The following is a 24,713-nucleotide window of genomic DNA, read 5'->3' as shown; positions in this document are numbered from 1 at the left end:
GAGCAGGAAGGAAAAACTCTCTCTGCTGTTGGAGTATGTTTTTCTGGACCTTATCCTAAAGGCCAGAAGAGTGGAAAGATGTGGTTCAAAAGATCCAAGAGAATTTTCCAGGATGCACTGGGTGATACCTTCCCCAGGGGCAGAAGGGGAGGTAATAATGGTAGACACTGCCCTAGAGGCAGAGTGGGCCCGCAAAACCGGGTTGACTGTGATTCCTTTCGCGGACGCCCTTATCAGTGCACCTGAAAGGAGGCCCAACTGCTCTACCCTGGAGGCAGTCTGGGGACATTTATCAGTGTGCCCAGAAGCCTGGCAAGACATCACAAATGACAAATAGGTACTAAATATAATATCCAGGGGATACTCCATCCCTTTTTCTAACACTGTTCCACAGACCAAAACAATCCCAGATGTTCCACCCAATCTAAGGGAACAAGCAACTGTGGAGATTCAAAAGTTGCTCCACAAAAGAGTCATCCAAGAAGTTCCCGCAGACCAAATAGGATTCGGAACTTACTCAAGATTCTTTTTGGTGCCAAAAAGAACAGAGGACTGTGGAGGCCCATATTAGACCTAAGCAAGTAAAACGAATCTGTCAAGAAGTCAAAGTTCCGAATGGTGACACTGCAGTCTATACTTCCCTTTTTAGGGAAAGATGATTGTATGTGCCTGATAGACCTTCAAGATACTTACTACCACATAAAAATGGACAGGACATATACTTGCGCTTCCGGTTGGGAGCCAGCCATTACAAGTTCAGAGCTCTGCCCTTTGGTCTCACTACAGCACCCAGAGTGCTCACTAATGTATGGCAGTAGTCACGGCTCACCTGAGACATCTAGTATTCAGTCTGTTTTCCTATCTAGACAACTGGCTCCTATCTGCCAGCAACAAGCATCTACTCCTACAAGCCAGGGACCTAACTTTGGACATCTGCAATCAGCTGGGTATTATAGTAAACTTTCAAAAATCTGCCTTGTTGCCCTGTCAGCGTATTACATTCGTAGGTGCAGATCTAGACACCACCTCCATGATAGCACATATTCCAACAGAAAAAAGTTATAGCACTCAGACAGCAGATCCTTCACCTCCTTCCCAAGACCAAAGTGAAAGCAAAGATAATTCTAAGGTTACTAGGAACAATGGCTTCCATGATTACACTGGTCCCTCTTGCCAGAATGCACATGAGGATCCTTCAATGACTGTTGCGCTCCCAATGGTCACTTCAAGAGCTTCCAATGTCTCACCTGATCAGAATAATGGAATCTTGCAAGAATGACTGAAGATGGTGGATACACTCCACTCATGTGACAATAGGCAGACCCTTTGTACACATCAACCCAATAGCTGCAGTGACCAGATAAGGTGGGGGGGAATTATCTGGGAAGAACAGTCCAAGGTACATGGCAAGAACACAAGGCTCACTTGCATATAAATGTTCTAGAGATGAGAGCAGTGCTTCTTGCGTTGCAAGCACTTCAAGACTCTCCCGCTTTAGGGACAATTGTGATACAGTCAGACAATATGTCTGTGGTTTGGTACATAAGCAGGGGGAGCCAGATATTACCCCCCTTTGTCGAGAAGCCCTAATAGTGTGGCAATGGGCAGTTTCTTCCCAGCTCTTTCTAATTGCAATGCACATTCTGGGGAAGTCCAATGTGATAGCGGAGAAGCTGAGCAGAGCAATCCTAATGCCTCACGAGTGGTCTCAATCACAATGTAGCGGAAATGATTTTCTGAACATGGGGTCAGCCTTGCTGCGATCTCTTTGCCACTCCCATGAATACCAAGTGCAGCAACTACTTTACCCTAATTCCCCCCTCTGAGGGGAGACGCCAAGAGACGCACTTGCTCACGACTGGCCCTCAGGACTTCTTTATGCTTTTCCTCTCCTACCCAGAGTAATTCAGAAAGCACAATACTCGGGAAGCAGGATAATTCTCATTGCCCCTTACTGGCCTCGCCAAGTTTGGTTCCCCTTCCTTTGGCCTCATCTTCAGGAGAAGCTTTGAATTCTGGACCCAGTGCCAGATCTGCTGACTTGTATGTCAGGGGAGCTTCATCCTTTTCTCCACACCAAAAAATTGACAGCCTGGCTGCTCCACTTCCCAACTTGGGCTTCACAATTTTACTCCTACAATTAGACACATCTTAATGTCCTCGCATAAAGCTTCCACTAGAAAGCTGTATTCTAGTAAATGGAAGAGGTTTTCCTTTTGGGCTCAAGACAGGAACATCAATCCTTTTTCTGCACCTATTCATTCTATTGTGGAATTTTTGGCTGAACTGTTTCAACAAGGCTCAGCTGCAGCAACCATCAGGGTTCATCTAGCTGCAGTTTCAATCTTTCACATTGATTCTACTTCCAACTTAATGTCACATAGGTTGTGTAAAGCCTTCTTAAGACCTCCCTTTAAGGAACCCCTTTCTCTTTGGGATCTAAATTTTGTTCTGTCTCAACTCACGTTACCATCTTTTTAGCCCTCTTCATCTTCAGACCTCAAGTTCCTTTCCTGGAACCTTGGTTCTAGTGGCTATAACTTCTGCTAAAAGAGTGTCAGAGTTGCAAGCTCTTTCCATTAAACCATCAGATTTCGGTTTTCATAAGGATAGGGTGTCCTTGTGTACAAAACCCATCCTTTCTACCTAAAGTCTCTTCTCCAAACAACATAAACCAATCTATAGAACTTCCAGTGTTTTTTTTCCCTAATCATAGCAGCAAAGCAGAGTACAAATTACATCAACTGGATGTGCCTAGACAACTCAGATTCTATTTGCGTAGGACCAAAGACTTCAGAAAATCTGGCCAGTTATTTGTATCCACTGATGCAAAAAAAGGAAGCTCATTCTCAAAAACTACTCTTTCCAACTGGCTTTCTAATTGTATTACATTCATCTATAACTCAAATCAAAGAGATTTACCTTTCAAAGTGAAGGCTCATTCCACTAGAGCAGTGGCTACGCCATCTGCTTTTCAAGCCAGAATTCCCATGGATATTTGTGCAGCAGCTACTTGGACGACTACACATATTTTTATCACTCATTACAAAGTGGATTTGGCCTCCAAGGACAGGGCATCCTTTGTTTCCATGGTGCTTAAAGGTGTACTTCCGTGAGCCACCCACTGTAAACGTGCTAGGGATGCTGTCCCATCAGTGTAAGAAGGAAAGCGAGATAGGACAACATAACATAAAAGAAGTTATGTACTCACCATAACGTTCCGTGTTTGTTCTCCATCTCGCCATTCATTCTTACGAACTCTCCCTCCTTCCCCCTGCCAAAGACTCCTTGTGGACCTGGTAGATTTTTTACTACTTTCAGGAGTTCTTTGTCTCAGCTTGTTTCTTCTTCCAGTATGTATAGTATGGACTTGGTTATATGTGTATATATTTGTAGATATGTATATAGTATACATATTGTTCAGTAGTAGCAGCAAACAAGATCAGGGGAATTGCACCACTGCATTGTGGGATACCTTCTTGCCATGAGCCAGATTTGAGACCTTCAGCTAAGTATTCGCCCGAGTCAAAGCCGAGGATCGCCTCCGAACCCATCATTGTAAGAATGAATGGCAAGATGGACAACAAACATGGAACGTTATGATGAATACATAAATTATTTTTTTCTGGGAAAATCTGACTGGGACAGAGCCCATTTTCAGCAGAGCCCTTGGGGGGAAACGCTCCAGACGCATGTCTAATAGTCTAAGATGCAGACGTTCTGTTTGCCATAGTGGTGGATCTGGATGAGCATTTGTACATTTTACTTAAGCTCAGACATGGTGTAGAGGTTTTTTGATTATTACTTTTTCTGATTTGCCTTTGCTTGGTCTAATGATGATATATATTAGAAGCAAATTCCCTTTGTGGATAAAGGAAAAGGGTTTGTAAATTGCAGAAATGTCAGGTGCTGACCTGACTAAAGGCTTCCAGGCTTAGTCCTGCTGTTGAGGATGGAGCTACTAATTCAGATTTAAAATAGGTTTGTAAATGCTTCTGCATACATGCTTTGTGTTTTGGAAGTATTTTTAGACTAGGTTCTTTGTCTGTCTTTGGGGAGGGGCTCAGGCATAAATGCTACAGACTTGCTGTCCGTAGTCAGGTGCTATCACTAATGTTCATTTGTGGTTTACATGACAGATTGTGGCGTGACAAAGAATTCTCCATACTCAGAATTACAGCAGTCTGAGTTAGTACATTAAGGGGGCAATGGCACATGATCTCCATGGGAAAATGTTTTAGAAATGTTAGTAAGTTTTGAATTTTGCCGTTTTCATTTTTCAGACAATGTAATGGCATTTGAGTGTTGATTGTAACATTAAGATTTTTCCCTTGGAGCCTTGCTTGTGAATTTTTGCCATTTAACTCCTCATCCTCTTTCGGCTTTTCCCGTTAGGGGTCGCCACAGCGGATCATCTCTTTCCATTTCTTCCTATCCTCTGCATCTTGCTCTGTCACACCAACCGCCTGCATGTCCTCTCACCACGTCCATAAACCTTATCTTAGGCCTTCCTCTTCGCCTCTCACCTGGCAGCTCCATCCTTAGCATCTTTTTCCCAATATACCCATCATCCCTCCTCAGCACATGTCCAAACCAATGCAATCTCGTCTCTCTTGCTTTGTCTCCAAACTGTCCAACATGAGCTGACCCTCTAATATACTGATTTCTAATCCTATCCAGCCTAGTCACACCGAGTGCAAATCTTAACATCCTTAACTCTGCCACATCCAGCTCGGACTCCTGCCTTTTTGTCAATGCCACTGTCTCCAACCCATATAACATAGCTGGTCTCACCACCCTCTTGTAGACCTTCCCTTTCACTCTTACTGTTACCCGTCTGTCACAAATCACTCCTGACACTCTTCTCCACCCTACCTGTACTCTCTTCTTCACCTCTCTTCCACATTCACCATTACTCTGAACTGTTGATCCCAAGTACTTAAACTCGTCCACCTTTACCAACTCTACTCCCTGCATCCGCACCATTCCTCTACCCTCCCTCTCATTTACACACATATATTCTGTCTTAGCCCTGCTGACCTTCATTCCTCTGCTCTCTAGAGCATATCACCACCTCTCGAGTCTCCTCAACCTGATTCCTACTCTCACCACAGATCACAATGTCATATGCAAACATCATAGTCCACGGGGCCTCCTGTCTGATCTCATCTGTCAACCTGTCCATCACCACTGCAAATAAGAAAGGACTCTGAGCTGATCCTTGATGTAATCCCACCTCCACCTTAAACGGATCTGTCACTCCCACTGCAGTCCTCACCACTGTCACACTGCCCTTGTACATATCCTGTACCACTCTTGCATACTTCTCTGCCACTCCCGACTTCCTCATACAATACCACAACTCTTCTCTAGGCACCCTGTCATATGCTTTCTCCAAGTCTACAAAGACACAATGCAACTCCTTCTGACCTTCTCTGTATTTCTCCAATAACACTCTCAGAGCAAACATTGCATCTGTAGTGCCCTTTCCTGGCATGAAACCATACTGCTGATCACTAATCATCACCTCCCTTCTTAACCTAGTCTGCAATAGTCCAGTTTAGTGATTTTTCACCTTTGGATTATTCTGCTGCCTGGTGCAAGTTTTTAAAGGCTAAGTAATGTGACAGGAGTAGGGTGTGTGTGGCTAAGTAATGCGACAGGAGTAGTGTGTGTGTGTGTGTGTGTGTGTGTGTGTGTGTGTGTGTGTGTGTGTGTGTGTGTGTGTGTGTGTGTGAGAGAGAGAGAATGGCCAGGTCTGCTGTCAATCCTAGGAGATTGTTGGGTCTAGTTGCTGTAAATTTTGATTAGGAGTCAGTAGGACTGGCCTTATGTACAATGTAGTAACTAATGAAGTGTTTCATGCATAAGTATCCAGTAAAATCGAGTAAGTTTTATTAGTAATCTTTTGACTTGTGCTTGAAAATCATTCTGACTTGTGCTTGAAAATCATTCTGTGAACACGAACAGCCTTATGTTTTTCCTATTTGCCCTTACTGCAGGCATCAAAACAACATAGACTGAAACGGTATCATAGCCAGGCTTACAGTAATGGATCAAAGTGCGACTTGAATGGAAGAGCTCGAGAAGCAGAAGTGAGGGTAAGACTGCTTTTTCCAGTTTTCTTCACGTTGCCTGTAGTAACTAGTTATTCTGACTTTGCATGCTTTCTGTATTAGGTGATTTCTCGGAGTTCTTTTGATCTTGAATTTAGCACCGTTTTTGTGTTAATCACCCTTGTACTTAGAAACATGCATACCTCTGGCATACTTCATTTTTATCCTTCTGCTTGCACAGTTTGGGTGTGTGTTTTGATAACTGGAAATCTTCTATTTCAGTAATTCAGGTCATGAAAAGCTGAAACCTGCTAGATGTTGCAGTCATAAGCACATGAGGCAGGGCATTCACTGGCACTGTCTGCCATACCTCTCAACCTCTAAGTGCAAGAAATCTGGACAAAGCCAGACAAAATGGGTACCAAAGGCCCAAAAATAGGGACACATTTTAAATATTGTCTTATAAGTTGCTAGAGTAACAAGGTTTGTTTTAACATTTTTCTGGAGGATTTGAAGCCTGAAGCTCAAATGTATGTAATTATTTAGTGACTTCAATCCTCAAGTCATCCACTGGGATGATATACCAGAAAACCACAAATTTTATCAAGGACAGACCAAAAATATGAACCAAAAATCTGGGCATTCTGCAAAAATCTTGACAGTTGAGAGGTATGCTGTCTGCACTTATTTGGGAAAATAACTGTATGCCAAGTACATACACATGCCAGTGACTTAACTCAATTTACCCATGGGTGGCCACAAATGAAAGTTGAGGCCTGCCTTACTTAGCACTTTGAAAATGCCATTTAAAACTGCCCAGCACAATAACTTGCAGGAGGCACTCTCAGTTGATCGAGTGATACTGCTGCATTATGAATGGAAGAATTGGATGTCAGATATTGGTCATGATGATGTTCTTCGTCTTTCATTGTTGCAGTCATCACATTTGGGTTATCCCTGCCAGGGTAGCCCTCAGTCGGCCCGAATACCAGAAGGTTAGTATTTCTGCATCGGTTGCCGTCGCTCTAGGACTGACGTCAGGTCGTCAGTAGTATAAAATAAGGCAGCCAACACCATTGCTTCATTCTTTCTTGCCAAGGAGCCCGAAGCAGACGCAGTTCACATGAGTGCCGGTTGGCTGCTACCTGAGTTTTCATTTTCCAAATTGAAGTTGAAGTCTTCTAAAAGCTAAGTACCCAGTTGGGGATCCTTTTTTGTTTCTCTAACTGATGTCAGAAAAAGTTAACAATTGTCCCGCCTGTGGAAAGCAAATACCACACAGAGACTTTCATTCTTACTGTCACTTGCTTAGGCCCAGACCACGACGTCCCTCACTGTCACTTTTGTGCTTTGTTCAATGCCAGAACTGTACGTCGTTGGGCCGTTACTGTAGCTAGATATTTTCGCTTTCAGTTCTCAAATTCCGACATGACTTCGGTAAGCCATCCGACAGCAGATCTGAAAAAAGTAAGGATAAAGACAGACAAGACCGCATAGGTCCAAACCTACCAACGATGCTTCCGTTAAGCTAGTCATCAGTTCTCCTGTCCTCAGTGAGGTGCTTTCACAGCCCCTGATACCCACTTCTGTGGATTCACAGGCTGATGCAGAGACCCTTTCAGAGTCTGGTATGCCGTGAGACTCTTCATCGACTAAGGATCCTGCGGATGTCTCTACCTTGGATGAGTCCAGAGCCGTTGAGCAGGCACCGGCTTCCGAGGAAGTACTTTGCACTACCGATTCTCAACACAAACCGATGACTTCTTTCGTGTCCACTGTTCTTTTAAAAACTACCAAGTTTCTAAGGCCCAGGGTACGAACCACACCTAAGAAACCAATGACGCAATCTCAGACACCTGCTTCCTTGCCTCAGTCTCAAATGCTTAAAATGGCAGAATACCTTATAATGCTGATCAGGGGAAGCCAAGCTGCCCCTTCGAAAGCCAAGCTGCCCCTTCGAAAAGAAAGAGATTGTCCCCAGTAGTTTTATCTGAACAGGAGTCCGATGATTCTGATGCATCTGGATATGAAGACTTGCAACCCCTCTCTGCTTATTAGGATTTTGATGCAGAGGAATCCATTCCTTCAGCCTCTCCACCTGAGGACTTTTCCTTTGGGGAAACCCTACATACTTTAAGGGAGTATTTCCAGTGGGAATGTCCAGACTACCCTCAGTCTAAAAAGAGACTCTGGGAATTCTTAGATCTTCCACAGCACAGACCTCTGGCCATTCCTCCTGTCCTGGATGTTGTGGATTAACTTTTTATGGAATTAAGTTTGACTCCTGACACCCTTCCTCCTGCTCCCAGAAAACCTGACCGGTAATAGAGTCCCTGACTCTCACAAATTTCTTTTCAAAAATCTGCATTCTTTGGACATACCCAGGCAGTTACGTTTCTACTTGGACAGAACTAAAGCTTTCAGAAAAACTGAGCAACTTTGTGTCATATGCTGCAGGATCACAAGGAAAGGCCATCTCAAAACAGACCATTTCTAAATGGATAGGCCATTGCATCCATTTCTGCTATTTTCAACATGGCAAGTCGGTGCCTAAGGGCATTAAGCCTCATTCCACCAGAGCAGCAGCCACTTCAGCAGCCTTCCTCAGAGGAGTACCAACCAAAGATATCTTAGAAGCTGCAGCTTGGAGTTCAGTGCACACTTTCACAAAGCACTACCACTTACTGCTTTACTCTAAGTACAGAGCAGGCTTTGCCACAGCAGTTCTGCAAGGCCTCATAGCCTCTCCTAATCCTTTATAGCCCAGCCACCCATTCTCAGCTTTGGGATTCAACCTAAGAGTAATGACTGCAACAGTGAAACACTATGAACATAGTACAGTTGTGTACCTACCATAAATGTAGATGTTCAAGTGTATTCACTGTTGCAGTCCAGGTTACCCACCTACCCATCCCCCTTCTCTTTGCTGGGACTTTTCTCCATTACTCTATCCTGTACAACCTATTTGGTGTATTTGCTTGTAGACGAAGGAAATGTTATTTTTGTGCATGTATTTTTATTGGCATATTTTTTCAGTCTACCAGTTTGGGGGCACCTGACATCTGGGGCAAGAAAAACTGAAGAAAATGGCGTCTGCTGCATCTTTTATACCCCTGGCGCACTGACGTCAGGGAAGAGGTGACAGCAACCGACGCCAGACCTAGACCTTGGAATTCTGGCTGACCGAGGGTGGCCTGCCAGCAGGATAACCCAAGAGTAATGACTGCAACAGTGAATACACTCGAACATCTACATTTATGGTAGGTACACAACTGTACTTCCTCTGCCAGTGGCAAGAGATCTATGCTTGGTGGACCTTTACACACTCCAGAAATTTGCAGACTGTCCCTGATTTTTTGCCATGTCCATCAAAAAGATCTTATTTTGGCAAATCACTGAGTACTAGTCGGTCAGTAATGCTAAACTTTTTGTTCATAAAATACATATTTATCCAAAGCCTGTAGTTCCAGTAACTTAAGTGAATTAGAGTATTTAACGTGTCCCTTATTTGAGGTGTTTGTCCCCAGTCATTTCTGGCTTTGTTTAGAATTCTTGAGTAAAGAAGTAGAGGTGTTATAGGGTTTGTATTCCTGGCAGTTTTCTTCTTGTCAAAAATGTTCGTTCTGTGGATGTTTGCAATAGGCCTTCTCCATTGTGGAGATCTCGCTGCTGGCTTGCCTCCATGGAATGATCTAAGTCTCCCAGTGCATGCTCTTGGGTCGTACTGGAGACCAAGGAGTTTTGTTTCTTCAGGCATCAACCTCATCCACTCCCATGCCAAGTAGGAGTCCAGTATGACTTTGATATTTGTTTACCGTGAAAGTCCAACTGGGCCATAACCCATTTTCATTGGAGGCCTGGGAAGAAAAGCTCCATAAGACAATGTTAATATATGAAACAATATTAAACAGATTAGCATAGTAGTATAAACATAAACATTTACTTAACAGTAGCTGAAATGTTCAGCTTAACAGCAGCACCAATATAACAATCTGTTACAAAGCCTAGGATAGTAAAGTGTATTCTCCATTTAAGTCTAAGCTAGTCACAGTAATACTTATTGCAGTAGTTATTAAGAAGATAAAAAGTAGTCGAGATGGTTCCTTTAAAAAAATGGGGGGAGGGTTTAGTAGTAGGAACAGGGGAGGAGAGGTATAATGAATAGGAGTAGTAAGGGGGGGTTAAGGCAGCTTGAGTTAAGAGTAGTAGAGGCAGGAGGTAGGATGTGACAAGTGTTAGCCTGTGGTTGAGCAGGAGCAGAACCAGGATTTAGGGAGGTTTTCCTTAAGTGTGAGCTTGAAGAATGTGCGCATGTGGTTGGATTTGGTAGATAAGGGGAGGGTTTCCAGATTTTAGCTATGGAGAAGGAATATAGGTTATGTCTGGCTGATTTCAGTGGAGGATGCTCTTGTAAAAACTGCTCGTTTTCTGACCTGAGAGATTTGTTTGGTATGTGGCAGTGGTAGATTGTATTTAAAGCTGGGCAGGTTTATGGGTCTATGAATGATTTTTGTGTGCTGTGTTGAGCTGGATGAAGGTAAGATAATGTGGAAGTTCAAACCAATTGAGATTGTGGAGTAGTATACAGCGATGTGTGGAGTATTTTGCATTGGTGACGAACTAAGCAATTTTGTTGTAGCAAGCTTTGAGCTTAGATTTTAGGCAGGTTTGAGGGTTGGTGAGAAATGGGACCCCATATAAGTGAGTGGGCAGGAGGTCGGAAGTGGCTAGTGTGTGTTTAATGTGAGAGTCTAGGAAATGTTTGTGCCAGTGTAGATTTCCAAGTTTCTGGTGTGTTTTCGTAATGCTATTTTGTATATGTAGGTCGAACTTGAGGTGTTAGTCAATGGTGACACCTAGTAGTTTTGTGTGGGGAACATGTTCGATTATTGTGTTCTGTGAGAGAATACTAAATTGGCTTTTATTTAGGGAGTGCATTTTGGGGGTGAAAAGTATAAGTTTAGTTTTGGTGGGGTTGAGCAGTAGTTGATTCTTAGTGGTTGTAAAAGCAGTTTGGATGATTTGTTTGAGATGTGATATAGAATTAGATGAGCAGATGACTATAGAGTCATCAGCATATTGTATGGGTGTACTCTGTTGAGAGAAAGTATATAGATCATCATAGACCAACTGCCATATGCGTATTACAAAGTAAAGTACTACCTCTCAAAGTGCTTATCTAGACGCTGTTGGTAATGCGACATTGCCCTGTCTATTTAGTAGTGCCTATCTGTAAAATGGAATGTTTTTGGAAGCTTTTGAATCTGTTTTAAATGTACAATGTTTTAGAAGCTTAGAACTGTTTTAAATACTGTGACACTGCCCTACCTACTTAGTAGTGCCTATTTGTAAAACGGAGTGTTTTTAGAAGCTTTGAATCTGTTTTAAATGTACTCTGCAAACGCCAACTTACACAAGTGGATTACAAAGACGTGCCCTATTTAGTGCTCATTTAAAGGCTGTTTATAAGGCACACTGTACTGCAACATTACCTAGCCTAATTTGTTGTGCCTGTTTGTACAATTGAGTGTTTTTTGAATGTCTACTACATCTTATCTGCTAGTCGCTCCTGTTTCTAACATAGCTCCTTATAGACCATAACCTTTCTAACAAGGGGTTCTGTACCTGCGTTAGTGTAGTGGACCATCTAAAGAGTAATATTCCAGTGTTGTGGTTTACTTAAGTCCTAGTTATATACGCTGAGTGTTTTATACTCTGCATTGATCTCTACTAAAGGCCCCAACCATAGTGCTACTGTCGCCTAACTCTAGTTGTGCTTCACATTGCAGATCCTTATTAGTGACCTATGTCTAACAATTTGCCTTCATTAGTAGTGATAAATGAGTGCAATACCTTTTTAGTTGCTAATGTATTTTCAGATATATGAGTAGAAGCCTACATTTGACCTGTTAAACTCTCAATAATTGCTTTTACTAAACAACCTATTACCCAAAGTGATTTATTTTCAATACATTGCTACTTTGAAATTGTTGATTTTTGCTTACTGCTACTAGGAGATGCTATGTTTTTATTCTACTAAAGTACAATTTCTCTCTCAATTTTCTCTCCTGTTCTCCAGCTTTTTGCCCTGAATTATCCCTTGTGATTACGCCTGGGTGGACACCTAGACCTAAACTAAATCTAATACAAGCTCAGCCAATTGCTCAAAGCAATTATAACAAACTCTGCTGCCTCATCCCCTTTTGGAAATTGAACCAAGCTTCTCCCAGAAGAATCCAAGGAAGTATGTGTATCTGCTGCTAAGCCTTGAACTACTATAGTTTTTAAGCCCTGCTAGGTGTTTCAGTACGCTCCCTGCCAGGAAAGCCAGCAGCCTAAACCCCTCTTATTTTTATATCTCCGCTCTTCCCCCTCCTCTAGTTCCTTGATTTACTCTTGCTCCCTTCTCCCTTCAGTCCAACCCAATCCAGGGATTGCCCTGGTGGGTTAAGGTGCACTTCAGCATTTGTCCACTAGATGGCATCCTCTCCCAACTAATATTGACTTCAATTCACATACTTCTTGTATTCTCCTTAGCTCTAACTTTTCTTTCTCTCTCTCTTAAAACATTATAGCCCATTCTAACATACTATATCCAGGTCCCCTCTACTTACCCTTCTGCAATTCAATACTCCACTGATAGGTTCTCGATCCTCTCCTGCCCTCCGTGGTTCTACCCGCTCCGTTCGCCCTGCGGGCTCACTCCGCTCCCCTACCCTGCCCCCAAATCTCACCCACCCCAGCACCTCTACCTTTATTACCCCATAACCACACCCACTAACATACCAGACCAATCAGTCTCCAGTACTCTGGAAACACCCATTCCTTTTCCCGCCCAAATTAACCTTCATTCATCTCTCCTAGATTATCCCACCTAGCCAGTTAGATTCCATTATTACCTCTACACCCACTCCCAGACCACATCCCCACCAATCCTTACACAACTTCTCCACTCTTTCACCACTATTTAGGTACTTACCAGATCCTTTACATATAAACCTCTCTCGCTTCTACATCTAATTCAACTACAACATAGCACCACTAAGTAGCCCCATTTCATCATGCTTTCAAAATCCTCATTCATCTCCTTTTTACTATTTCTACTTCGTAACGTAACCTATCTTTACTACCTCACCCAGCCCAGTAATTCCTACCACTCACAATCCTTCCATGTAACTCACCATTTTACCTCCTCTCTCCCATACTTCCATGTAACTAACCGTCTTAACTCTTCTCTCCCATGCTCACACACCCCAATTTCTCCCCACCTATTTCCTGTAAAAAAACCTTCTACTTTTTCCATATAAACTTATCACCACTCATAAACATTCTACCCCCATAGTAACGAGCAAATCCTTCAAAATCATAATAGAACCTAATCTGTTCTCTAAACTGTCCAATTACCTCTCTAACCCAATCCTATACTTAATTACCAGTCTATTATCAGGTGATATCCATCCTAACCCGGGCCCCCCCACCTCAACCATTACAGACAAGTCCATATTACTTACTTCTTTAAACTCCCAAAGTATAGTTAACAAAATCCCAAACCTCCATGCCTGGCTCATACATAATAAACCTGACATCCTCTCCATCTCAGAAACATAGTTAAAACCCCATAGAAAAGACTCTGAAATAATTCCACCAAACTATTCTATCATTAGAAAAGACAGGTCCCACAAAAAAGGGGGAGGAGTAGCTCTCCTATACTCATCCTCCTTGTCAGTTACTCCCTACAACAAACCTACTCCTCAATTTAATAACGCTGAACTACTCTTAACACTACTTCAAGTTAACAAACACAAGCACATATGTATAGCTTCCCTCTACATCCCCCCAGGGGATAATATTTCCACACTCGAAGACATCCTCTCCTGGCTCTCCAATAACATTAGCAATGAAACAATTATCTTGGGAGACATGAATATTAATTGGGCCTCCATTCAGTCTCCTACAAACCCCCACACATCAACCTCTACAATTTTTCACAGCTAATCAACTCTATAACACGCCCCTCAAAAAACCTCTCTAGCGGCAGTATTCTGGACTGGATTTTAGTCTCTCATCCTCATTATTTCTCTGACAGTGGTACTCTTCCCGACCCTCTTAGTGACCACATACCCATCTTCACGCATCGATTCCCATTACTCCTACATCGCACCCATAATTATATTACTGTCCGTAACCAAAAAAACTTTAACCCATCAACCTTTTCTAACTCTGTAAAGCAATAAACTGGAATTGTCTAAAAACATTACCTCTAGATAACGCAGTTGCCCACTTCAACTCAACATTCTTAAAGCTGCTAGATTTCCATGCTCCCTTAAGGACAAAGAGAATAAAAATTAAAACTGCCCCTTGGCTTACCAAAAACACACTAGCAACCATGCGTTACAGAGATAGTCTGGGCACACTACCACAAAAACAGGGCCCCCCCTTATTCATAATGAATATAAAACACTTAGAAATAAAGTAAAAAAAGCTCATCATCTCTGGTCGACAAAATTACTTCACCATACTCCAAAACAATAATAAAACAAATCCTCAGAAATTCTGGAACGGTATCTCTACTCTACTTAACCCCAGCAAACCAGAGCCCCCCACCCCAGACCATAATGCCCCTGATACAGACTTAGCTACCCAATTTAACTCTTTTTTTCATTGAATCTATTTCCAAATTAACCTCTTCGTTCTCTAACAACACATTCTCCAATTCACCCCCATCCTCCCTTACCAACACTTCACCCTGCACTGCTACCACTCCCTCACTCTCATCCACTAACTCTCTACCCTCCACCTCTTCTCCTACTCTCATTTCCTCCTCATCTTCTTCACCCCCTAACACCCCCTCTCCACTCTGCCCACTATTCTCATTAAAACCTATACCCACATCTACTGTAAAAAAAAACTCCTCCTGAAACTGAAGCCATGCACTAATGCTCCTGATAACATCCCTTCTTACTTTCTTAGCATAGCTGTTGAAGCAATTGCCTACCCCCATTAGCATTCTAATCAACCGGTCTATCCAAGAAAGCATAGTTCCCCAAATCTGGAAAAAGGCCTTTATCATACCTTTACATAAAGGCAGCAACAATAACAATGTTACTAATTTCTGCCCAATTGCTATCCTGTCTCCCATCTCTAAACTCCTAGAAAAGTGTATCCAACTTCAACTCCTACCACATCTTAGATAATCACCTACTAACTCCCACACAACATGGATTCAGACCAAGTCACAGCACTATGACAGCCCTCCTCTTCTTCCTTGAAACTGTTAACAAAGCCAGGGACTCTGGTCTTATTGTTTCTACCCTACTACTTGACCTCTCTAAGGCCTTTGATACTATCTCACACAGCCTGCTTTTAACTAAACTCTTAAAACTTAACTTATCTCCTTCTTTGAACTGGTTCTCCAGCTGTTTATCCAACAGATGTCAAGCAGTAAAATGGAAAAAGGCCGCCACCTCATTTCTAAATACCCCAACCGGTGCTCCCCAAGGCTCCATATTGGGTCCCCTCCTCTTTAACATATTTATAAATTATTTCCGCAACTCTATCCCTTTCTCAAACATCATCCAATATGCAGATGATTCAAGTATAATCTGCTCTGCCACATCTATTCCTACACTCCTAAAGCTTACTCAAGATGCTTTTTCAACCACTGAGCAATGGATGAAAAGAAATAGCCTAGCACACAATGCCTCTAAAACCAAATTAACGGTATTCACCCCCCCCCCCCCCCTAAAGTCACCTCTTCCGATATAAACACATTCTCTATTACTAGTCAAAATAACACACCTCTGGAGCTGGTGTCAGAGACCAAATTACTTGGGGTCCAAATTGATAACCAACTCAAATTCAACTCCCATTTACAACTAAATATCAAAAAAACCCATCAAAAACTAGGTATGCTCTATCGGCAAAATCACTACCTTACACCTGCCACTAAAATCACTCTCTCTACTTCCTTTCTTATCCTCTCCCTTCTCTATGGAGCTCCATTTCTAACTAATCTACAGTCCTCTCTGAAAACACAACTTTCTTCTTGCTACAACAAAATCGCCAAGTTCGCTACCAGCCATAAGTCCTCCACCCACCAGTGTTCCTCTTTCCAACAACTAAAATGGCTAGAACTACCCAAGCATCTCACCTATACTCAACTAACTCTTGCACACAAGCTCATTTTCAACCCCTCCCTCTGTCCCTACCTGTCTTCTGCCTTTAAAATGCACCTACCTGATAGAGTATTAAGGTCTAACAACCAAAATCTGTTAGAAGTGTACAAACCAACTCGTCCCCCAGGCAAAAATCTTCTATCGTATGGTCTAGCACGCCTCTGGAACTCCCTACCACCATCTATTCGTATCATCTCCACCATCTATTCGTATCACCTCTAACCATTTTATTTTCAAAAAATCCCTTCATTCACATCTAGTATCCCAGTGGGAATGCCCTTGCTCCCACCCCACATAACTAACACTGGCAATTTCCATCTCCCTTTCCTTCTCTTGATTACACCTGCAATTTCCTTTTATCATTTCTCCTAACTCATACATTATTATTATTATTGTACCTGCAAGAATACACTACGCTGTACCTCTTAAGTGTATGATTCCTGATATGTAATTGACTTCTCTTTATTTACTTTGCTACATTCCTTTTTAGTCTGTATCATCTGTAAGTTTCATCTCTAGTTTGTATTATTTGTAATGTTTGCTGTATTATTTGTAATTTTTTGCTTGAATCTTTTACAATTGTATAACTATCATATAACCTACTGTAACATCGATTGTTTGGAGCTTTTCTCCCCAGGACTCCATTGAAAACGGGTTCATTTTGGCCCAATGGACTATCCTGGTAAACCAACTGCAAATAAATAAATAAATAAATTAGTAAAGATGCTGAATAAGAGTGGGGTTAAGGATAGAGCCTTGGGGGACTCCAGTTGAGATATCCTGGAAAGAAGAGGAAGTCTAGCCATTTAACTACCTGCTGTCTATTGGGTAACTAGTGGGATACTCCAAGGTTATTGAGCTTTTGTATAAGATGATGGGAAACTGTATCAGAGACCTTAAATAGGTCAAGGAGCACATTTGCCTGAGTTGCTAGTTTTGTTTGCTGTGTCAGTGAAGGATAATAGAGCTGTGTTAGTACTGTGAGCTGGTCTAAAGGCATGATGTGTAGAAGTGAGGAGTTGATTGTTAAGGCGGTAGTGGAGTACTTGTGTGTGGATGCATTTTTCAAGGAGTTTAGGGATTGGGGACAGTAAGGCAGTGGGTCGGTAGCTGGACATTTCAGTGGAGTTGATACCTTTGTGTAATGGTATAATGAAGGATTTTTTCCAGTGTGTTGGAATATAAGCTTGTAGGATAGATTTGTTAATGAGTATGGATATAGGATATGCAATGGCATTCGCTGTCATGAGATATTCTACAGGAAGGTAGTCAGGAGAGATAGAGCAGGCTTTGAGTTTGAGGAGGAGGAGATTCTTAATTGTGTTTGTAGAAACAGGCAGTAGTGAGAAAGTAGATGAAGTTGAGGAAGCAGAGACTTGGGTCTTATTTGAGTTGGCTTTCTTGTGACGTACACCTTCATTGCACACGAAACAGTCCCAGATGTTCACCAGCTTTGACTGAGATGTATTTATTTATTTAACATTTGTTAACTGGGAAAGTCAGACTTTGAACAAAGCCAATTTTCAGCGGAGGCCCAGGGAGAAATGCTCCAGATTGCATGTCTTTGTAACATGGGAAGAAACTGAAGCACCCTGAGGAAACCCACACGAATGCAGGGAGGATATGCAGACTCCACACAGAAGGCGCCCCAGCCGAGACTCGAACCGAAGAACCTCTTGCTGGGAGGTGACAGCATTACCACTGTGCTATCGCGTGATCTACACTTGTGGGGGGGGGGTACGTTCAAAGGGAAAACTGTCTGATGCCAATATTAGTCTTGATGCATACCTGTTTTGGCCATCCTTTGGCTAGAATTTCCTTTGATTCTGAGGTGCCCTCATGTTGACCTGTTGTGTGCTGCTGCTGCATTTAGAGTGAGCAGACCCACCCATTTTGAACTTGCTAGGTGCAGGTCTCCAGCTTTTTTAGTACCCTAGGGAGAGAAATTGAAGGACCAGGAAGCAGCTGTCTTTGCAAAAGACAAGGATAGTCCTCCCTACACGGAAGAGCGTTGTCGTATGAATCACTGCTGCAGTAGCCTTAGCTATATGGGTTATATCCTGGTAGCTTCCATGCACGTAAACAATTAGCTCGAGCTGAGATATATAAAAAGTCAGGGCTGAGTGCCATACCCTTCAGAGCTCTCCTGCCACTGAAGATGCACTCTTCTCTTGTTTGCTTTCAAGAATCAGCAGTCCACTAACAATCTTCCATTGCTGGTCAGTTAAGATGTTCTTCGTGTTTCACTGTTTCAGTCCTCGCATATGGGTTCTCTGGCTCCCAGTAGACCTCAGTCGGCCCGAATACCAGCGTCCTTGGTATATGACGTCAGTCGCTGTCGGTTGTAAAACTGATGTCAGAACATCCGGTATAAAGGGAGGCAGATGATTCCATTTCCTCAGTCTTTCTTGCCGAGGAGCCCGAAGCAGATGCAATTCGCACTAGTGCTGGTCCACCGTTTACCTTTTTTGCTTTCCGACTACCAAGTTGAAGATACCTTCAGATAAGTACCCCATTGGGGATCCTCTTTTCTTGCTTTAACGAATGTCAGATAAAGGTAATAACTGTCTTGCCTGTGGAAAACAGATTCCGCACCATGATTTCCATTCCTATTGTATAACTTGATTGGGCCTTGAGCACGACTTCCCTAACTGCGATTTCTGTGCTTCCTTTAACCCATGTACCATACGCCGTAGAGCTAAGCTCTTGTATAAGCATTTCGGTGTCTGGCCTAAGTTCGTCGGTTCTGGTCTCCCAACTTTGGATATACCTATTAAACGCAAAGACGAGGACCGGGACAGGCCTAGGGTTAAATCCGCTGACAACGCACCTGTGGAAATTGGTAGTCAGCACAGCGGTAGTCAGTGAAGCACTTTCGCAGCCCCTGCAGTCTGCAGATTTTCAGTTGCAGGCCTCTGGCAAGACCTTTACAGAGTCCTCCATGCCGCAGGCTGCTATTTCATCTTCAGACCCTCCGCCTGTTGCTGCCTCTGATGGGTCCGGAGCTGCTTTGCAGGCACCGGCTTCTAACGCTTCTTTTCGACATGAGACCAGAACCAGATCAGACTACCTTAGTTCAGACTTTTGCAGTTGCTAGGCCTCCCGAGTCCCTCCGGATTGCTAGTAAACCTTCCAGCCGCAAACCTACACACAAGCAGGCGTCAGCCTCCCCTCTTGTGCCTCAGTTCCAGTTGGTTAAGATGTCTGGTGATCTTCTTTCCCTGATTAGGGGCTCTCACCCCCCCACCTGCAAGAGGGCTAGGGATTTTTCACCTGATGTTTTGTCTGTTTCAGATTCTGAGATTTCCAGTATGTCTGCTGGTGAGGAAGGAAATTCTCAACTTTTTTCTGGCTTTGAGGATTCTGATACTGAGGACTCTCCTTTCTTCCTCCCCTCCAGAAGATTTTTCCTTTGGGGATGCTTTGAATACTCTAAGGGAGCACTTTAAATGGGAATGTCAGGATTTTCCACTGTCTAAGTAAAGAATTGGGGAATTCTTTGGTTTGCCACAGCATAAACCTCTGGCTATGCCTCCAATTTTGGAAGTTGTGGATGATGTTTTTATGAAACATTCTTTAACTCCTAATTCTGTTCTTCCTGCCCCCAGAAAACCTGATGGGTATTATAGGGTTCCTGAATCTCATCAATTCCTTTTCAAAAACCTTACTGTTGATCCTGAGATTATTTCTCAAGGCCCCAAGGGTGTTAAGGCTACTATTGCTAAAAACCCCGTGCCTTCTGATAAGGAGTCCAGGGCCCTGGACAGGTTGGGTAAAAAAGTCTATACCTCTGCAACTCTTGCCATTCGATCCGTGAATTGTCTTTTCCAGATGCTTAAGTATCAGCAACATGGAGACTGTTAAGGCTAAACTTGGGGATATTCCTTCCATGTCGGAGAACAAAGATTTGCAAGACTTACTGAATTCTGCCACTTTGATTAATAAGCATTCTCTTCATTGTGGTTTTGACACTTTGGAGGCTTCCTGCAGAGCAGCAGCGACTGGTTCCGTTGTTAGGAGGCATGCTTGGCTCAGGGAGCAGCCTCTTGCTGAACCTGTTAAATCTAAATTGCTGGATGCTCCTTTGCACAAAGGCAATCTTTTTGGTAATCAGGCTGAGGAGGTACCGAAAAAGTTGGAGGATAAGGCAAAATGTATACAAGCTGTAAAAGATTTCCTTCAGGTTCAGCCTCCTCTGTTAAGCAGGCATTATCCTTCTAAGAATTGGTCTTTCCCAGATCCTGCCAAGCAGGGTCGCTCTAGGCCTAGGGGTTTCAGATCTTCCAGAGGGCCGGCTTCGGCTCCTCAAAGGGCTAAACAATGGCATTCTTCTGCTAAATCGGGGAGTTCTACGCCAACTCCCAAAGCAAACTGTCTCAATGACTCAGGCCTTCTTGTGCCTACCTCTGCAGGCCCTGGGTTTCCTTTGGGGAAAGGTTAGCCAGGTTCGCAGAGCTATGGTCTACCATCACAGATGACAAATGGGTGCTCAGTATAGTACACCAAGGCTACAAGTTTTATTTTCACACCTTCCCTGTTCTGCAGGGTACCCATACATACCCAGAACTCTCAGGGCACAGGTAGAAATTCAAATTTCTTCTCTACTGACTATGGGGGCTATAAAGCCAGTTCCTGCAAATCAGGCAGGCCTAGATTTTTATTAAAGACTTTTTTTCTGGTACCCAAGAAATGGGGCACCTGGCGTCCTATTCTGGATCTGTCTATTCTAAACACTTTTCTGGTCATTTCCAAATTCAAGATGCTCACCCTTCAACAGTTACTGCCAATGCTGGGCAAGGATTCATGGCTGGTAACTTTAGATCTCAAGGAGGCTTATCTGCACATCCCAATAAGGGAAAGTTGCAGGCAGTTCCTTCGCTTCAATTCTCTGCACTGCCCTTTGGCTTGTCTACTGCTCCCAGAGTTTTTACGAAGTGCCTGGCTCCAGCCATTGCTTTTTGCAGGCAGAGAAACATTCATGTTTATCCTTACCTGGACGACTCTCATTCAAGCAAACTCCCCAGAACAACTAGAAAAGGATTTGGACTTTGTGAAGAACATTCTCACCTGTTTGGGTTACACTGTCAACGAAAAGAAGTCGAAGTTGGTTCCTACAAGGGAGATTGTTTTCCTGGGAGTGAGTCTGAATACAGCCACCCAGATGGTATTCCTCCCTCAACAGAAGCAAGATCTTTCGGATTACTTTATGAACTTGGTAAGCATGACCCAGCTCTCTGCAAGGCAATTCCTGCAAGCACTGGGGTTCATGGCTTCATGTATTTTGATGATTCCATCTGCAAGGCTGCATATAAGAACTTCAATGGTACCTCAAGAATCTTTGGTGTCAACACACACATGACTTGGACTTGATTCTTCCCCTAATTCCCTATCTACAAATGGAGTTCCTCTGGTGGGCGACAGCCTGTTCTCAGAACAAGGGTCTGCCTTTCCGCCCACCACCTGCCAGCCAGACTTCCACCACAGACTCCTCAGATGTTGCATGGGGGGGATCATCTGGAAGGCAGGGACATACAGGGGATTTGGGAGCACCCCGCAGATTCGTCTACACATAAACTTAAAAGAATTGAAGGCCCTGCTGGCTTTCAAGGACCTTCTGTACCCTGGGACTCTGCTGACCAGGACAGACAATACCACAGTCATGTGGTACATCAACAAGCAGGGGGGATTTGCTCTTACCCCTTGTGCAGACAAAGCATGAGAGCATGAGACTGTGGTCCATAGCAGCATCCATGGGCATACATCTCATAGCCCAGTATCTTCCAGGGAGGTTAAACTCCTTGGCGGATCATTTGAGCAGGCATGTTCTGGATCCTCACGAGTGGCAACTGAACAAGATCATTTCCATCGCATCACTCAGCATTGGGGCACCCCACAAGTGGATCTTTATTCTTCTCACACCAGTCATCTCCTTCCACCCTACTGCATCAGGGTGTTTCACAACAAAGCTTGGAGGGGGGATGCGTTGTCCTTCCCATGGACACATCTCTCAGTTTATGCATTCCCTCCTCTGTCTCTTTTTCCCTGAGTGCTGCTAAAGATAAGGGATGAAAAACCAAAGGCTATTCTGATAGCTGCAGATTGGCCCAAGCAGCACTGGTTTCCCCTCCTTCGCAGCCTTTCCCAGGCTCATCCTTGGCATCTTCCCCTGGTACCAGATCTGTTGGTTCAGGAGGGGGGAAAGTTCCTTCATCCTCCTCATCAAACTCGGCATTTAACTGCCTGGCTAATATTTTAAATCTTTCCCTACAGGTGGTTGAAGTTCTTTATGAGGCCAGGAGGCCTAGCACAAGGAGAAGACTCTTCTCATCCTTCTCTTTCCCTCATTCTTGATTACCTAGCAGGATTGCTTTATGGTGGACTTTCCTTTTCTTCAATGAAAATTCACGCTTCAGCAACTTCTGCTCATTGTTCTTTTGAGCAACCCATTTTTTCTCACCCCCTGGTGAAGCAGTTCCTGAGGGGAGCTAGCAATCTTAAGACCTCTCAGAAGAGCTCCGACTCTTGCTTGGGATCTTAATTTTGTCCGGGAAAAGCTTACTCTGCCTCCCTTTGAACCAGCTGCCTCTGCAGATTTGTAGTTTCTCTCCTGGAAGACTGCCTTTCTTTTGGCTATTACTTCGGCAAGAAGGGTTTCGGAGCTGCAAGCCTTAATGACAGTAGAACCTATCATTGTTTTTCATTCAGATCGAGTTTCTCTGAGAACTATTCCTTCCTTTATGCCTAAGGTAGTTTCCAGTTTAACCCCTAACCAGTCTGTTCACCTGCCTACTTTTTTTCAGCAGTCCCCAGAATAAAGGGGAAAGGATTCTGCACTCTTGATGTGCATAGACAGCTGAGATTTTACTTGGGAATAAATCCTTTAGAAAATCTGAACAGTTGGTTAGTTTTGCTCCTGGGGCTCTCAGGGTAAAGCTATTTCAAAACAAACCATTTCCAATTGGATTGCTCATTGTATTCACTGTTGTTACTTGCAGCATGGGAAGGTTCCCCCTCAGTGTAAACTGTTGTGGGTTGTGTTCTATTTTTATGGTTGGTCAGTGATTATTTCATCAGTGTTGGTTCAATGTCTTCTCCCAAGTCAAGCATTGTTTTGGACACTCAACACCCAGGGAGGTGTGAGCTTGTCAGTGCTTTTAGAACAAGTGAATCTTATCAATAATCAACTGTCTCATCTTATGGCTGGTAACACAGGTGTAAGCGATTCTTTGATATTCAGCCTGGGGCTACCTTTAACACAACAGAGCCAGAAGAATTCAAGAGAACAAGTAAGTGTGTTAAATTGTAGTAGCTTGCCATTATTAGATGAATGGAAATAGAACAAATTTACTATCAACAGGCAAGCTGAGGTGAACATGGATGTTAGGGGTGTGGATTTCTGTGAGCAAACACCATGTTTAGCTGAATTGTTAGCGTCTTTGGACAAGCAGCTCTTTCGTGGCTTGCAATCTCTTATACTGAATGTATATTTACTGAATGTGTCCGGCTGAAATGTATACCCAAGGGTCTCTGGGTATGGCGGTACCCAAACGTGGTTGAAAATCAGCCCGAGATGCTAACTGAATTGTACGAACTATTCAATAAGACTGGCTGTGATATTTTAAAAATTATGGTCAAATATAATGGCTTTGAAATAGAGACTTAATCCAAATTTATTGATGAGCTTGATAGAAAAATACGTGGTGATCTTTTATTTTTCAACTATGAAACGAATTACAGTAATTTGTTTCCAAAGACTGACCAACAATGTAATAAGTTTTTCAAAACAAAATCAAAAAATTGAATAGAGATTTGTATCAGTATTCCCATCATAGGGCGTATCCACGGCCACCTGGTTGTCATGGCAACAGTAATATGAACTTGAATAGTGCAGCGAGGCAAGTGGTGTCTCAGAATGCAGGAAATGACACGTCTTCAGGGGGTTGTGGAAACGGCCAGAACTTCCCTTTAGAGAATGGTGGGATCCACAGGTCCGAGCGAATTCACAAGGAGAAGGAGAGAGATATGAATGGTCAGGAGGACCAATACAGACTAGAGGGAGTGAAGCCGAAGAAGCAGAAGCAATGGTATCGGAGGTAACTGTATCTATCAGTGACGGAGGCAATTTTGGCTGCAGCCTTGTGCCATATACCATTGTTTTCAACAATGATAGAGATTTTAAATTGTTCAATTATTCCCAGAAGAACTCGACTGTCGAGCATGCAAATTTATTGTCAAAGAGACTATCTTTTGTTCCTGCAAAGAGAGTGAACATTGCTGAAAGTATTGTTGATTTAAAATTGTTTTGCCGAAAAAATTAATTTAGGTGCAATTATGGCCAACAGTGCTGGGTATAACAATGTATTGTATAAGCCTAGTGTATTTACCCCCCCCCCCCCCCCCGCATAGTGTCATCCGGCAGTTTGAGAAGGTCTGCGTGATTGATATACATAATATCTTGTGCAGAAAAAATGAATATGAATTT

General features: G+C 43.2%; 1 protein-coding gene across 2 annotated transcripts in view; it reads left to right on the top strand.

The window, feature by feature from the left end:
- The window catches only part of OS9 (OS9 endoplasmic reticulum lectin), a 1,402,051-nt gene that overhangs the window by 457,823 nt on the left and 919,515 nt on the right, over nt 1-24,713 (top strand). For both annotated transcript variants that reach the window (XM_044083591.1, XM_044083590.1), the window contains exon 5: nt 6,003-6,101. In XM_044083591.1, coding sequence (XP_043939526.1) covers nt 6,003-6,101 — 99 coding nt within the window. The remainder of the gene's footprint in view (nt 1-6,002; nt 6,102-24,713) is intronic.

Source organism: Protopterus annectens, chromosome 9.part0 (assembly GCF_019279795.1).
Source record: "Protopterus annectens isolate FY-2018-M chromosome 9.part0, PAN1.0, whole genome shotgun sequence".
Taxonomy (NCBI): Eukaryota; Metazoa; Chordata; order Ceratodontiformes; family Protopteridae; genus Protopterus; species Protopterus annectens.
Note: the sequence above shows the minus strand (reverse complement) of the source record. Positions and strands in the feature narration are given on the sequence as shown.